We start from the raw sequence: 13,106 nt of genomic DNA, 5'->3' as shown, positions 1-13,106 counted from the left end.
CCCCCCCCACCCCGTGTTTGTCGGTAACTTGGAGGGTGGCGCCAAAGCCATATTGGAATGAATTTGGTTAAGGAATGAGTGGGGAGTGGAAGGTAGAAATAGCAAGTATCCTCAGTGCTGAGTAATTTGGCTTTGAAAAGGAGAGGTCAAGATTGGTAGTTGGAGGGGGAAGTTAAGACTAAGCGAATACTTCTTTTAAAATGTGAGAGATGTGCACACGTATCAGGATGCCTTCAGGTACAGGGGACAGAAAATTCTTCCCCAACTTGCTAAAGCCTAAAGGGACTTTATTAAATGATAGAATTGCAAAGCCCCAGTGTAGCTCTTGTTTATTGTTATAATTGGAGAGGCTGTAGAATGGACGTAAGGAGAAGCTGTAGAATGGACGTAAGGAAAGGCAAATTTTTATATCTGATTACAGGCAAGCATGGGAATTCTCTCTGATGCTTCTTCCGGTCCACCCCCATTCCGAAAGTGAGGGAGGAGATGAAGTGGCAGGTGCCTGAGGAGAGCAGAGGTTACAAATATCCTCCTGGAGAACTGGATAGAAAGCTGCATAAAAACAGAGGCATCCACGGTAGGGGTCCGCCTGGGGCAGGCGAACAGGGCCAGGAGACAGCTTTGGTTCTTCATCCTTCGGCTTCCCTTCATTTTTACTCCAAATGTCTCCTTCCACCTTTTGAGGAACGTATTCGTGTACCCCGTTTGGTACCTTAGGGGGCGGGGTCTCCGAAAACCGGCTGGGCCTCAGGTTTTCCGCTACGCCCGCGGCCTTCTGGGAATCGTAGTTTTCTGAGGGCACTGTGCGCAGGCGCTCCGTGGTCCTTGCTCCTTGTGGGGCCGCCGCGAGCAGGTTGGCACCCAAGGTGAGGACCAGGGGTCGGGTGTGGTGGGAGCGGCGCCGGGAGAGGGAGGTGTTGAAGAAAGGACGGGGAAGGAAGGAGGGATGCGAGGCGCGGTGACGTGAGGCTGGACCCGAAATGGGGTGTTTCGAACTATCCCTGGCCCCCGCCCCTAGGCTGCCCTTGATCCGACCTGCTGCGGGGCAGGGGAGGAGGCGCCAGCTGCAGGCCCGGCGCGACCCAGGGCGACGACGTGGCTGCGAGGTGAAGTGAGATGTCGCTAACCTGGTTCCGGAGTGTGAGATGACGTGCTCTGGGGTGCGCAGAGCCGCGCTCCGCAGTGCGTATCCCCCGGGTAGAATGGCGCATTCCCTCCCTTAGCCTTCCTTTCCGAAGCTCGCCCTGCGGTCCTTCCCCTGCTTACCCGTGGTAGGGGTTCAGGACACCAGGACTGAACTGACTCCGCGCAAACCTGCTGGTCCATCTTTCCCGGAAAGCACCTCCGTTCCGTGAGCCAGGTTCAGGCGTTTCAACCTCTTACACCCGGCTCGTTGGAGCTGCCCAGCGGCGCTCCCTCTTCTGAGTACTGCTTTCCAATGCCAGCCAGACTTTCGTGCAAAACTTGGTATTTCAGTTAGTCTGCAAATAGTTCTTGAGTACTATGTGGAAGTAGCTTTCTTAGTGTGAGGGAAGCAAGATGTGGCTCCCAAGATTTACCACCTACTTGGAAAGATAAAGATACAAAGATACTTATATACTAGGTGATTGAATCAGAAATCTGAGAGTTCAAAGAAGATAAAGACCCTGACTCTTTGTTTTGTGATGTGGATCCATTTGGTTGTAGATTGGGAAAGAGTTTATACGCTTGGCTGGAAACATCCATAGCTTATTTTAATGACACTGGTGGGCATCTTAAGATTAATATCACCTTTTGGTTCTGTGAAGCACATTGGATGCTGTGTCCTCTATGTACCCCCAGGACTCTAAAGAGCTCTTAAGAGGAGAGGTCTGGTAGCAGAACATGAAGAATGAAACCTTAGGTAAGGAAGGTAGAAGCTTGCCTTTGCTACCTGTCTGGGTCTCTGGGTTGCAAATTACAGAAACCCAGCTCAAACTAGTATGGAGGGGGGGGGAGGTTCATTTTGAGGATACTTGGTTAGGTCACAGAGCCCCAAAGAAAAGACTACAGGTATGTAAACTGGAACAAAACAAATTCAGGACCCTCTCTTAACCCCTTGCCCCTTCTTCTGTATGCCCTTATGTTTCATATTTCCCTGTCACTGCTGACTGGCTTTTTCTGCTCTCAGGTGGCTTGACAAAATGTGACTGTCAAGGGCTCCCAAGTTTTCATGCCCTCAAGTGGAGCTTCATGAGAAGAGACTGATCTCTTTTTCTTGGTTCCACTTCCAAAATTCCATGGGAAGGACTAATTTGTTCAGATGCCAATCAGCTTTGGCCAGGAAATGGAGTCAGTTTTTATTATTGTATGGATGTGGGTAAAGCTATTTCCTTGAAAAGAGTGAAGTGTTGGCAGAGCTCAAGAGACAGAACAATAGCTGCTGCTTGTTGCCTGTCACTCACCTTGAAGTAGAACTACTAAGAAAATTACTTTTTGTAGAGTAGTAGGCTGTCCTGGCCATAGTCCCTTTCTCTGAGAACTGCTCTTTGTGCTCCTTGGGAATGGCTGAGTGGGCAAGAGGTGGAAACATGATCTAAGGTCATTAGTCTCTCAATGGCTAACAACCAATAGGGCCTTAAGAATTCTAAGTAGGAAACACAGAGACCATGGCCAGTTAATCCCGGGAGGGCTGGGAGTTAAAGACCTTATTGAACCTTATCTGTACAGAGGATAATGTTCTTTTTTTTTTTTTAAAGATTTTATTTATTTATTTGAGAGAGAGAATGAGATAGAGAGAGCATGAGAGGGGGGAGGGTCAGAGGGAGAAACAGACTTCCTGCTGAATAGGGAGCCCGATGCGGGACTCGATCCCGGGACTCCAGGATCATGACCTGAGCCCAAGGCAGTCGCTTAACCAGCTGAGCCACCCAGGCGCCCCAGAGGACAATGTTCTAAGAACATTCCTCTGAAAAAAAAAAAGAACATTCCTCTGAGAACATTCTCTTGGAGGATAAAGAGATGCAAGACCCATTTAGCCCTTGATGGCTTGAGAGAATACCTTTTGTTTCAGCACCATTCTCATTTGTGGTCGCCTCCATGCACATGCATACACAGAAATTATAAATATAATCTTGCTCTTGGCCATTCTAAATATCCAAGATGGCATATACAGTTTCTCTGTGTAGAGCTCTTAAGAGCAAGAGGTAAAGATATGCAGCACCATCATCCTTCAATATCCAGCGGGGTACACAAGTCTATTAATGAAAAAAATAAAATCTGATTGGTAGTGGATCACAACCATAATTGGAATCCAGAAGATGGTGCCAAGTAGGATTTATCGCACTGGATCATATGGATTGTATTATATAGAATCAGCCTCAGATGAGCACTGATGGATCCCTTTACCCTTTCTTTCTCTACTCTTCTGTCCTCCCTACTGGTACTGACTCCATCTTGCAACAACTTTTGTAATAAATCCCTGACAGAATATTGTTATAGCATTCTCTGTGGGCAAGCTTGGGGAGACCATTGTTCCTGGCTCCACTTCTGGAAGGGTTTTTCACTTTCCCTGACTAAAACTTCTGTCAGATGAAATTTTCTCTTGAGAATATTGTTATCTCTCATGTCTTCCAGGTACTGTTATGTCGCAGGTTGTCTCCATATCAGGCCCAAAGATGAGTAGGAATGGAAAGAAGAGGACAGAGATTCTTCATCCTAATCCAGATGTATAGTTATTCTGTGTAGTCTGCCTTCGCTTTCTTTTTTTTTAAAGATTTTATTTATTTATTTGAGAGAGAGAGTGAGAGAGAAAGAGCACAAGAGGGGGGAGCGGGAGGGGGAGAAGCAGACTCCCCGCTGAGCAGGTAGCCCGATGCGGGACTCGATCCCGGGACTCCAGGATCATGACCTGAGCTGAAGGCACTCGCTTAACCAACTGAGCCACCCAGGCGCCCTGCCTTCGCTTTTTGATATTTGACTGCTGACAGCTTTTAAGACTCACTCCTCCTTCCCCTTGTGTCCCACACCTGGACAAGCTGATAAGGAAGCCTGAATGCTCTCTCCCTGGGCATTGGCAAGAGATTCACATCACACAGACCCCTTCCTGTGGGCATGGGAACACTCACCCTGGCCCTAACCACAATAAAAACCCAGGCCAGTCTCCTTTCCTCACTCTCTCAAGCCATTTTGGGCCTGCTTGAGAGACGTACCCTGGTCTCTCCCAGAGACCTCAGTTACATAAGTAATAAACCTTTTCATACACTTGGTCTGTGTTTATGTGGATCATCATTCTCAATATTGGAACCCAACTTTGGGTGGGTCCTATCTGCCTCTGCAGGTGACCATTACACTCTGGATACCCTAGCTCTCTAGCTAATCCTTTATTTCCCATGGTCTTCTGTGATGCCAGCCAATGCTGCAGGGGCAGTGGTCAGTCAGTCCATCCTGGTTGGTCCTGCTGCCCTGTTTCTCCTGCAGGAGAAGCAATTGTATTCAGTCCTGAACTCACCATTGAATATCTGGGTGTCATTTTGCATATAGCCTCCTAGTTCTGTGGAAACTTTAAAAATGACTAACAGAGGTGCTTGGCTGGCTCAGTTGGAGGAGTGTGCAACTCTTGATCTCAGGGTTGTGAGTTCAAGCCCCATGTTGTGTGTAGAAATAATAAACTAAAAAATAAATAAATAAACTTAAAAAAAATGACTCTACAAAAAAAAAAAAAAAATGACTCTACCAAAAAAAAAAAAAATGATCCTAAAGAAACTGGCTGCAATTTCTAGAATCTGGTGTCTGACTCCGTTTCTTGGTTGGATGAGACCCGGTCACTTTCTTGAAACTTTGGCAATCAGGAAGGAATTAGGACAGGAGGCCAGTGCTCTTCAGATCCCGGTAAGGGCCACAGATGTCATGAGGCCTAGATGCTGTTTAATTACAGTATCCTTATAATGCCTACTGTACCCTAAAAATAACACCTGAGTTGGCTTGAATGTATTTCTGGTCCTTAGAATGAAACAAAACTTGATTAATACACTAATAAACTAATTTGCTTTTACTTTTTTATTCTTGATCATATGGACTTCACATTAGCTTTATTTTATTTTTTGTTTTTTTAAGATTTTATTTATTTATTTGACAGAGAGAGAGAGCCTAAGTAGAGGGAGCAGCAAGCAGAGGGGTGGGAGAAGCAGGCTTCTCACTGAGGAGGGAAGCATGATGTGGGGCTTGATCCCAGGACTCTGGGATCATGACCTGAGCTGAAGGCAGACACTTAACCGACAGAGCCACCCAGGCTCCCCATCCACATTAGCTTTTAAAAAAAGTGTTCGTATAAGCATCTTCCTGGTCATCTTGAACTTAAAAGTCAAATTGAGTTATTTATTAAATTGCTTATTTATGTCAAAATACTACAGAGTACAATGCTTATTATAGATTTATAAAACGGGGTAAAAATTAACTTCATTGTAAACTGTTTGATTTTTTAATAGTTTTCTGGTGTGGGTTCTGTTCCCAGGAAGCTGCTAACTCAGGAATAGAGTTATGGCAATATCCGTAATTTCCATCTCCTGGGAAACGAATTTACTTCTAGGCTTGCTTTGCTCTTCGTAGAGTATTGAGAGTAAGGGCTGTTTCATACCTAATTGATATGTAGAGATTTTTAGTCTGGGTCAGAGAACTACAAAATGCAATTGGTCTCTTTCATGTTTCCTTCTCTAGCTCTGCCAACTCTGGCCTGGGCCTTTTCCAAGAGAACATAGAGGAGGAGAGAATGGCGGCCAAATGGCAGGTGAGTTGGATTTTCTTCAGTCCGGAGCTTCTTTGCAAGCCTTGGAGATTCATCCCATTATGGTAAAAGTTGGGCTCTGAAGAGAAGACGAGAATGTTTGCTGGCTTCAGATTCTCTTCTTTCTCACCATACAACACAGCTGTAGGGATCTTCCTTCTGAATGGCCCTTCATAACGCCTTGGTGACCAGTCCCATCATGTCTTTTGTAATGGTTAGGGACCAGAGGATTGAGGCAACTCTGCCCTTAGCAGTGAGCTCAGGGAGTGCTTAGAGAACTCTCATGAGAATATAAAAATTCTGAATCTTCTAGTCTGGACTGTTATATTCTTTTCAAAGAAACACCATATTTTTTTATCTTTTTTCTCCAGTTTTAGTTCTTAAAAGTATCTTCCATTCCTCGTGCACTTATCATGGATCTTCCCTTGACTTGAGAATCAGTTGTTCAGGCTGAGATCCTCATGGATCCATGAGTGTTAGAGCTGAAAGGGAATTTAAAGATCATCTAATCTAATTCTTTAATTTTATGATTTAAAAAATTGAGGCTAATAACAGTGTCCCTGAAGTTTGGAGGCTCTGCCATGGATATGACATGAGGCTATCACCAAGAGTTTCATGCCTCAGGTCACAGACCTGTACCTCTTTTTTTTTTTTTTTTTAAGATTTTATTTATTTATTTGAGAGAGAGAGAAATGGAGCATGAGCAAGGGGGAGGGCAGAAAGAGAGGGAGAAGCAGGCTCCCCACTGAGCCGGGAGCCCAACGCAGGGCTCAATCCTGAGCCAAAGGCAGACGCTTAACCAACTGAGCCACCCATGTACCCCATCTTTTTTTTTTTTTAAAGATTTTATTTATTTGATAGAGAGACACAGTGAGAGAGGAACACAGCAGGAGGAGGGGGAGAGGGAGAAGCAGGCCTCCCGCCAAGCAGGGAGCCCGATGCAGGGCTTGATCCCAGGACCCTGGGACCACGACCCGAGCCGAAGGCAGACGCCCAATGACTGAGCCACCCAGGCGCCCCTCTTTTTTTTTTTTTTTTTAAGTAGTCTCTATGTCCAGTGTGGAGCCCAACACAGGGCTTGAACTCACGACCCTGAGATTAGGACCTGAGCTGAGATCAAGAGTCAGACATTTAACTGATTGAGCCACCCAGGTGCCCCTCAGACCTGTACCTCTTATGTAAAGTATCCAGTGCTCTTACATCATTAAAATCATTTCTTTTTAATTTCATATATCCTCCAGTGCTGTATTCTTTTCTCTTACTCAGTGAGACATAAAAGAAGACACATAGGTGAGTAAGAGAACATGTTTGTCTTTTCAGAAGTCACTCAAGTTTAAGGATGTGGCTGTGAAGTTCTCAAAGGATGAGTGGAAGCAACTGGTCCCTACTCAGAGGGCTCTTTACAGGGAGGTGATGCTGGAGAACTATCAGGGTTTTGTTTCTTTGGGTAAGCATGACTTTCCTTGGTGATTCAGAATCTGCCATTGGGGGTGTGTGTGAAGAAGATGGCCACCCTTCTTTTCTTACTGGGGCAGAATTGTACATCTTCGGATAGATCCCCAGGAAGGGTGTAAGTGGTTTATTTATTTTTTGTTGTTTGTGTTTAACTAATAGCTGTCAGTACTGTCAGTAAATGGCCTTTTTGATCTGGATAGAATCTGTAGGATAAGTGAAGTTTGGTCTGAGACCCTAGCTTTAAGCAAAAAATTGTATTATATAAAATGGAAAATGGGTACCCCCTTTCCGGGGAATTTTCAATAAGGGGGGGAAAATCAGATATATGTTTATCTCTGTTTTCCTAAAATTGGAAAACAGTGGAAACAACGCAGGCACTTGGGAATAGGGATTTAGGTAAATGAATCATTGTACATCCATAATGGAGTACATTGTACATCCACATGGGCCTTGACCATGAATGATATTTATAGAGTTAGAAAGATATTAATAATATCCTATTAAATGATAAAAGCAGTATATGAAATGATTGGAACCTGAGTACATTTACAACATATATCTATATGCATAGGAAAAGTCTGGAAGAATCTACACCAAAATTTTTTTTTCTTTTTTTTTAGATTTTATTTATTTATTTGAGAGAGAGAGAATGAGAGAGAACACATGAGAGGGGGAGGGTCAGAGGAAGAAGCAGACTCCCCGCCGAGCAGGGAGCCCGATGCGGGACTCGATCCAGGGACTCCAGGATCATGACCCAAGCCGAAGGCAGTCATTTAACCAACTGAGCCACCCAGGCGCCCGAATCTACACCAAAATTTTACCCCTAATTATCTTTGACTAGTAGGCTTACAGGTAACTTTTTCTTTTTTTTATATTTCTTAATTGTCTACAATGAACATGAAATATTTTTTTTAATTAAAAAATTTTTTTTTTTAGAGAGAGAGTGTGTGTGTGTGTGCACGAGCCGGGGTTGGGGGGTGGCGGCTCAGAGGGAGAGGGAGAGAGAGAGAATCCCAAGCAGGCTCCATGCTCAGTGCAGAGCCTGACATAGGGCTTGATCTCACGACCCTGAGATCGTGACCTGAGCCGAAATCAAGAGTTGGACACCAAACTGACTGAGCCACCCAGGCACCCTGAACATGAAATATTTTTAAAACTACAAAGATGAGGAAACATTTTTAAATGCATAGTGATTAACACCAAAGTTAGTATAGTGGTTGCCTCATGGTGGGAGAGGAAGAGGGGATGAGGGAGGGGCTTCAATCTTAGTATTAATGTTTATTAAGTTAGATGGGTTCATAGGTGTTTGTTTTAGTCCTTATGCCTTTTGTGCGCTTAAACATTTAATAGTGCAATTAAAAACTAAATGTAGAAAATGTATATATGTCACTAAATAAATTTATATATGACATTTATAAATGTCACTACTTTAAATCATTAAAAACCAAAGACATTATAATTTTTCTTTTTAAGAATTTCTAAAAAATTGTTTATTAATGTTTTCAGTTTTAAGTCTTTAATATTAACTGCACATAAGTTGAATATATTTCTTAAACTGCTCTAGTTTGATTTGTAGTTGCATCAAATTCAGTATAATTGCACAGAAGTATAATTAAGGGATACAAATCTATTATTTAAAAAACTACAAAAGAAAATGGGATAGCTTCTTCACCTTAGTTCCTTGAAGTGCAGAACCTTCTCCATATTCTACTTCTCTAAGCTAAGAATTTCCCCTCAACTCACAAGAATACTCGTTCCATCTGGGGGAGGTTCCTAGATCAGAGAAAAATTAGTGAACTACTTCAATAGATCTAATTCAGACTTTCTAGAAAGTCAGTACTGACTTCCCTTCAGAGAAGGAGAATTAGCATCTTATCTTAGAAATTAGCATATGCTTTTTGGATACTTCCATTTTCCTCTCTAGAGAGTAAGGGGATCTTATTAAACCCTGAGATAGTTGTGAATTTCCATCCCAAACAGCCATTTCTCATTTTGTCCTTTGTGAGCAGGAATTCTAGTTCCTAAACCTGATGTGATTTTCCAGTTGAAGAGAGGTGAAGAGCCATGGAAACTTGATTTTCAGGAAGATGAAGAAAGTGAAGTCCCAGGAAGCACTTTCCTAGGTATGTGTGAACTGGGTAGATGGGATTTCGCTGGACAGTTCACTTAGAGACCACTCCTTGTGCTAGTCATAGGCCTATGGAGAGGGTCACTTCTGTACTGGGTCTTTGTCTGGAAAACTTATGCCCAGGTAGCCACGTGGCTTTCTTGTCACCTTTTTCAGGTTTTTGCTCAAATATGCTGCCTTCTCAGTCAGGCCTGCCCTGACGACCCTATCTGTAATTGAACTCTCTCCATCTCTTTCCTCCTTCCCTGCACTACCTTAGCTCTCTTCTCAGGTGTGTCTTCCTAACATACTGTATTTTTACTTCTTTATTTTGTTTCGTGTTTGTCCACACCTACCCTGATGAAAATGTAAACTCCATCAGAGGTTTTATGTTGTTCACTACTGGATCCCCAGTGTTTAGAACAGCACCTGGTACATAGTACACACTCAGGTATTTGTCATATGAACAAACAGGTATCAAGGTCTCACCTCTTGGGGGTTTTGGGGTCGGAGGCTGAGGGAGGGTTGAGACCTATTTGTATTGAACTCTGATAATACTTTTTTATCTTTCCTACTTACCTTTTACCATATCTCTTCCTCTTCCTTTAAAAGCCATTGTCATTGACAGTTCACTTTCTCAGGTCCTAGCTGGTCTTCCCACTTACTCTCTGCTGTTTTTTTTTTTTCTTTCTTTTTTTTTTTTTTTTAAGATTTTATTTATTTATTTGAGAGAGAGAATGAGAGAGAGAGCACATGAGAGGGGGGAGGGTCAGAGGACGAAGCAGACTCCCTGCCGAGCAGGGAGCCTGATGCGGGACTCGATCCCGGGACTCCAGGATCGTGACCTGAGCCGAAGGCAGTCGCTTAACCAACTGAGCCACCCAGGCGCCCTACTCTCTGCTGTTTAAACTCACTGACATGTAATAAACTGCCCAGTCATTTCCATGCTTCTTTGTGTGTCCCCTGTTTTTCTGCATGTACCTCTCCCTGAAATGTTCTTCTTTTGGTTGTTCGCATGGTTAATATATCTTCCAGATGACCATTCTTAAGTTTTCCTTCTAGAGAAGACCCCACTCCAACTTCCATTCATTATTTCCTTCACTGGACTTACCATATCTGTTATATTTTATTTGTTTAGTCTTTGTCTTCTGTCATATAGAATATAAGCATCATGAGGGCAGGGACCATGTCTCTCTTATTCAGTACCTAGCACTTTGTAGGCACCTAGTAAATATCTAATGAATGAACAACAGAAGCTTGTTTGGCAGGCTAATTGCGCACCTTCTACTCCTCTTCTCTGTTCTCTTCTCCTCTGCCATTTTTCAGCCTCTCTGTGATGTTTTTCTTTTGAGGAGTTATCAAGAAACCAGGCAGTATTTTGTATTCATTCTTTTCTTTTTTTTTTTAAGATTTTATTTATTTATTTGAGAGAGAAAAGAGCGTGAGTGAGAGAGAGCACAAGCCAGGGGGAGAGGCAGAGGGAGAGGGAGAAGCAGACTCCCCACTGAGCAGGGAGCCCGACTGGGCTCAATCCCAGGACCCTGGGATCATGACCTGAGCCGAAGGCAGACACTTAACTGACTGAGCCACCCAGGTGCCCCTGTTCATTCTTTTCTTAACATAGATAATGTTCTTTTTTTCACTAATATTAAGACCCAGTTATATCTGTAATTTCTCTTTGTTTTAGACCAGAATGCTAGACTTGAGAGCCAGGACTCAACTCAAAGGCAGGATGTTTCTAAAGAAGCAAAGTCACAAAAGACATTAATGGAAACACTCAGAAAATATGGTCCTCTGGGTCCTGTACTTGGCCCAGAAAACCTTGAGGGCACCAAGAAAGAACATCTTTCAGGGGAGACTTTGAAGAAATCCTTCCCCAAGGAAGACTCGCAAAGATCCACTCCTGCCAAGAAAACCAACAGTAAGGGGAGAAACCTTGAATGCAGCATATGTGGGAAGACCTTATATAACCACTTATCCGTCACTCGTCATCAAAGGACCCACACTGGAGAGAAAACTTATAACTGTAAAGAGTGCGGGAAAGCCTTCAGCTATAGAAGTAGTCTTAAGAAACACCTGATGTCTCACACTGGGAAGAGCCCCTTTGAATGCAATGAATGTGGGAAAACTTTCTATGACCGATTAACCCTTACCGAACATCAGCGAACTCATACCGGAGAGAAGCCCTTTAAATGTCACGAATGTGGCAAGGCTTTCTTTGTCCGCTCATCTTTTACCCGCCATCAGAGAATTCATACTGGAGAAAGTCCTTACGAGTGTACAGAATGTGGGAAATCCTTTAGCCAGAAAAGCATCCTCGCTCGCCACAAGCTCACTCACACTGGAGAGCGGCCTTATGAATGCAGGGGGTGTGGCAAAGTCCTGTTTGACCGTTCCTCCCTCATTCGCCACCGCAGAGCACACACCGGAGAGACCCCTTTTGAATGTAATGAGTGTGGGAAAGTTTTCTTTGACCGCTCATCCCTTAATCAGCATCAGAAAATTCATAGTGGAGACAAGCCCTATAAATGCACCGAATGTGGGAAAACCTTCCTCCAGAAGAGACCCCTTACTCAGCATCAGAGAGTGCACACTGGAGAGAAGCCCTACGAATGCAGCGTGTGTGGGAAGGTGTTCAATTGCAAGTCCTCTATCATCCAACATCAGCAACGTTATGCCAGGCGGGCTTCAGACTATCATAGAGATGCTTCAGCCCGGCAAGGGACCCCCACAGGAACTTAAGCCACTTTTGTGCAAGATCATGAAGATTTGTGTTTGAGCACCTTCTAACTGCTGCTTATTCTCATGCCTCCATTTGATACTAGAGTCTCAGTAAATAGTCTTAATGGACCATGCCATAGACTTCCCCTTGGATGCCTCATACTTAGTATAATACTCTGAGGATCCCCAGATTGGTCAGAAGCTCTCCAATCAATATGTTTTGTAAGTGTTTGAAGGGGACCCTAAGATAAGCATCATATGTTATTTATTTATTTATTTATTTATAATTGTTTTTTTTATTTCTGGACCACTCCATAAGAATGGGAACTATTTCATATCTGTGCACTGCTGTGTCCCCAGTGTGGTGCCTGCCACTTATTACATATTTTCTCAATGAATGAATACCTGTCTAGTCATGAGAACTTGAGTCCCCAGTGAAAAGTAGTTTCTAGAACTAGAAACTTCAGTAAGAAAATTAACATGAAGGTAATATGTATGTAGGACTGTAAATGCCTTCACTATAACTGCCCTATTAGCTCTTAATCCACTCTTCTTGGAGGTTTCTGGAGCCCTGGTTTGGGTATGCCCTTGTTCTTCCCTCAGGATCCTTAGTTTCCCTGAACTTTGGCTCTAACCTGACCTTTGGGCTCTAGTAGACTAACCTATCACCCTTGTTTCTAGGTTAATGGTTGTGTTTTTGTTTTATATTTGTTTAATCTCATTGATAACTAAAATTCCTTAGCCTGGTTTTGCCATTCCATCCATACCCTGGACACAACACCTTCCCTTTCTCATAATGTATTCGTGTATAATTGCTGATGGGAAAAATATTCACACCAAATGTTCAAAGTCCAATTGCAAGCTGGCTATAGCCACGGTAGATGGGTGGGTTTCCAGGCTGAAGAAGTCAGCTACAATGAACCAGGAGATGGTGCTATGTCTAGTCTCAAAGAATATCACAAAGCCAAAGTTAACTCCAGGTATAGCTCATCCATGAGTAGTCATCCTTCAGTACTAAAGCAGCGGACATGAGAATGTAACTGAGACCCAGGCTAGCACATCCTATTAGACATAATGTCCTTC

At 43.5% G+C, this 13,106-nt stretch overlaps 1 protein-coding gene across 1 annotated transcript; it reads left to right on the top strand.

The window, feature by feature from the left end:
* Positions 1-13: 13 nt before the first annotated feature.
* On the top strand, positions 14-12,764 carry LOC123851036 (zinc finger protein 2-like). Its single transcript, XM_054509708.2, has 6 exons — positions 14-866; positions 1,019-3,686; positions 5,674-5,743; positions 7,061-7,187; positions 9,205-9,318; positions 10,990-12,764. The coding sequence occupies exons 2-6, from the start codon at positions 3,646-3,648 to the stop codon at positions 12,042-12,044; spliced, it is 1,407 nt and encodes a 468-aa protein (XP_054365683.1). The 5' UTR covers positions 14-866; positions 1,019-3,645; the 3' UTR covers positions 12,045-12,764.
* Positions 12,765-13,106: the final 342 nt, after the last annotated feature.

This window comes from Mirounga angustirostris, unplaced genomic scaffold (assembly GCF_029215605.1).
Source record: "Mirounga angustirostris isolate CCGP_5_RB_7025 unplaced genomic scaffold, mMirAng1.0.hap1 SCAF_10, whole genome shotgun sequence".
NCBI classification, from domain to species: Eukaryota; Metazoa; Chordata; class Mammalia; order Carnivora; family Phocidae; genus Mirounga; species Mirounga angustirostris.
This window is presented reverse-complemented; position numbering and strand designations above follow the sequence as displayed.

What these genes read in the sequence shown, in the direction of transcription:
- LOC123851036 (XM_054509708.2), top strand. Translation starts at nt 3,646, where the DNA reads ATGGAAAGAAGAGGACAGAGATTCTTCATCCTAATCCAGAT. An exon ending in TCAGGGTTTTGTTTCTTTGG is followed by an intron (nt 7,188 to 9,204) that starts GTAAGCATGACT and finishes CTTTGTGAGCAG; the next exon opens with GAATTCTAGTTCCTAAACCT. An exon ending in CCCAGGAAGCACTTTCCTAG is followed by an intron (nt 9,319 to 10,989) that starts GTATGTGTGAAC and finishes TCTTTGTTTTAG; the next exon opens with ACCAGAATGCTAGACTTGAG.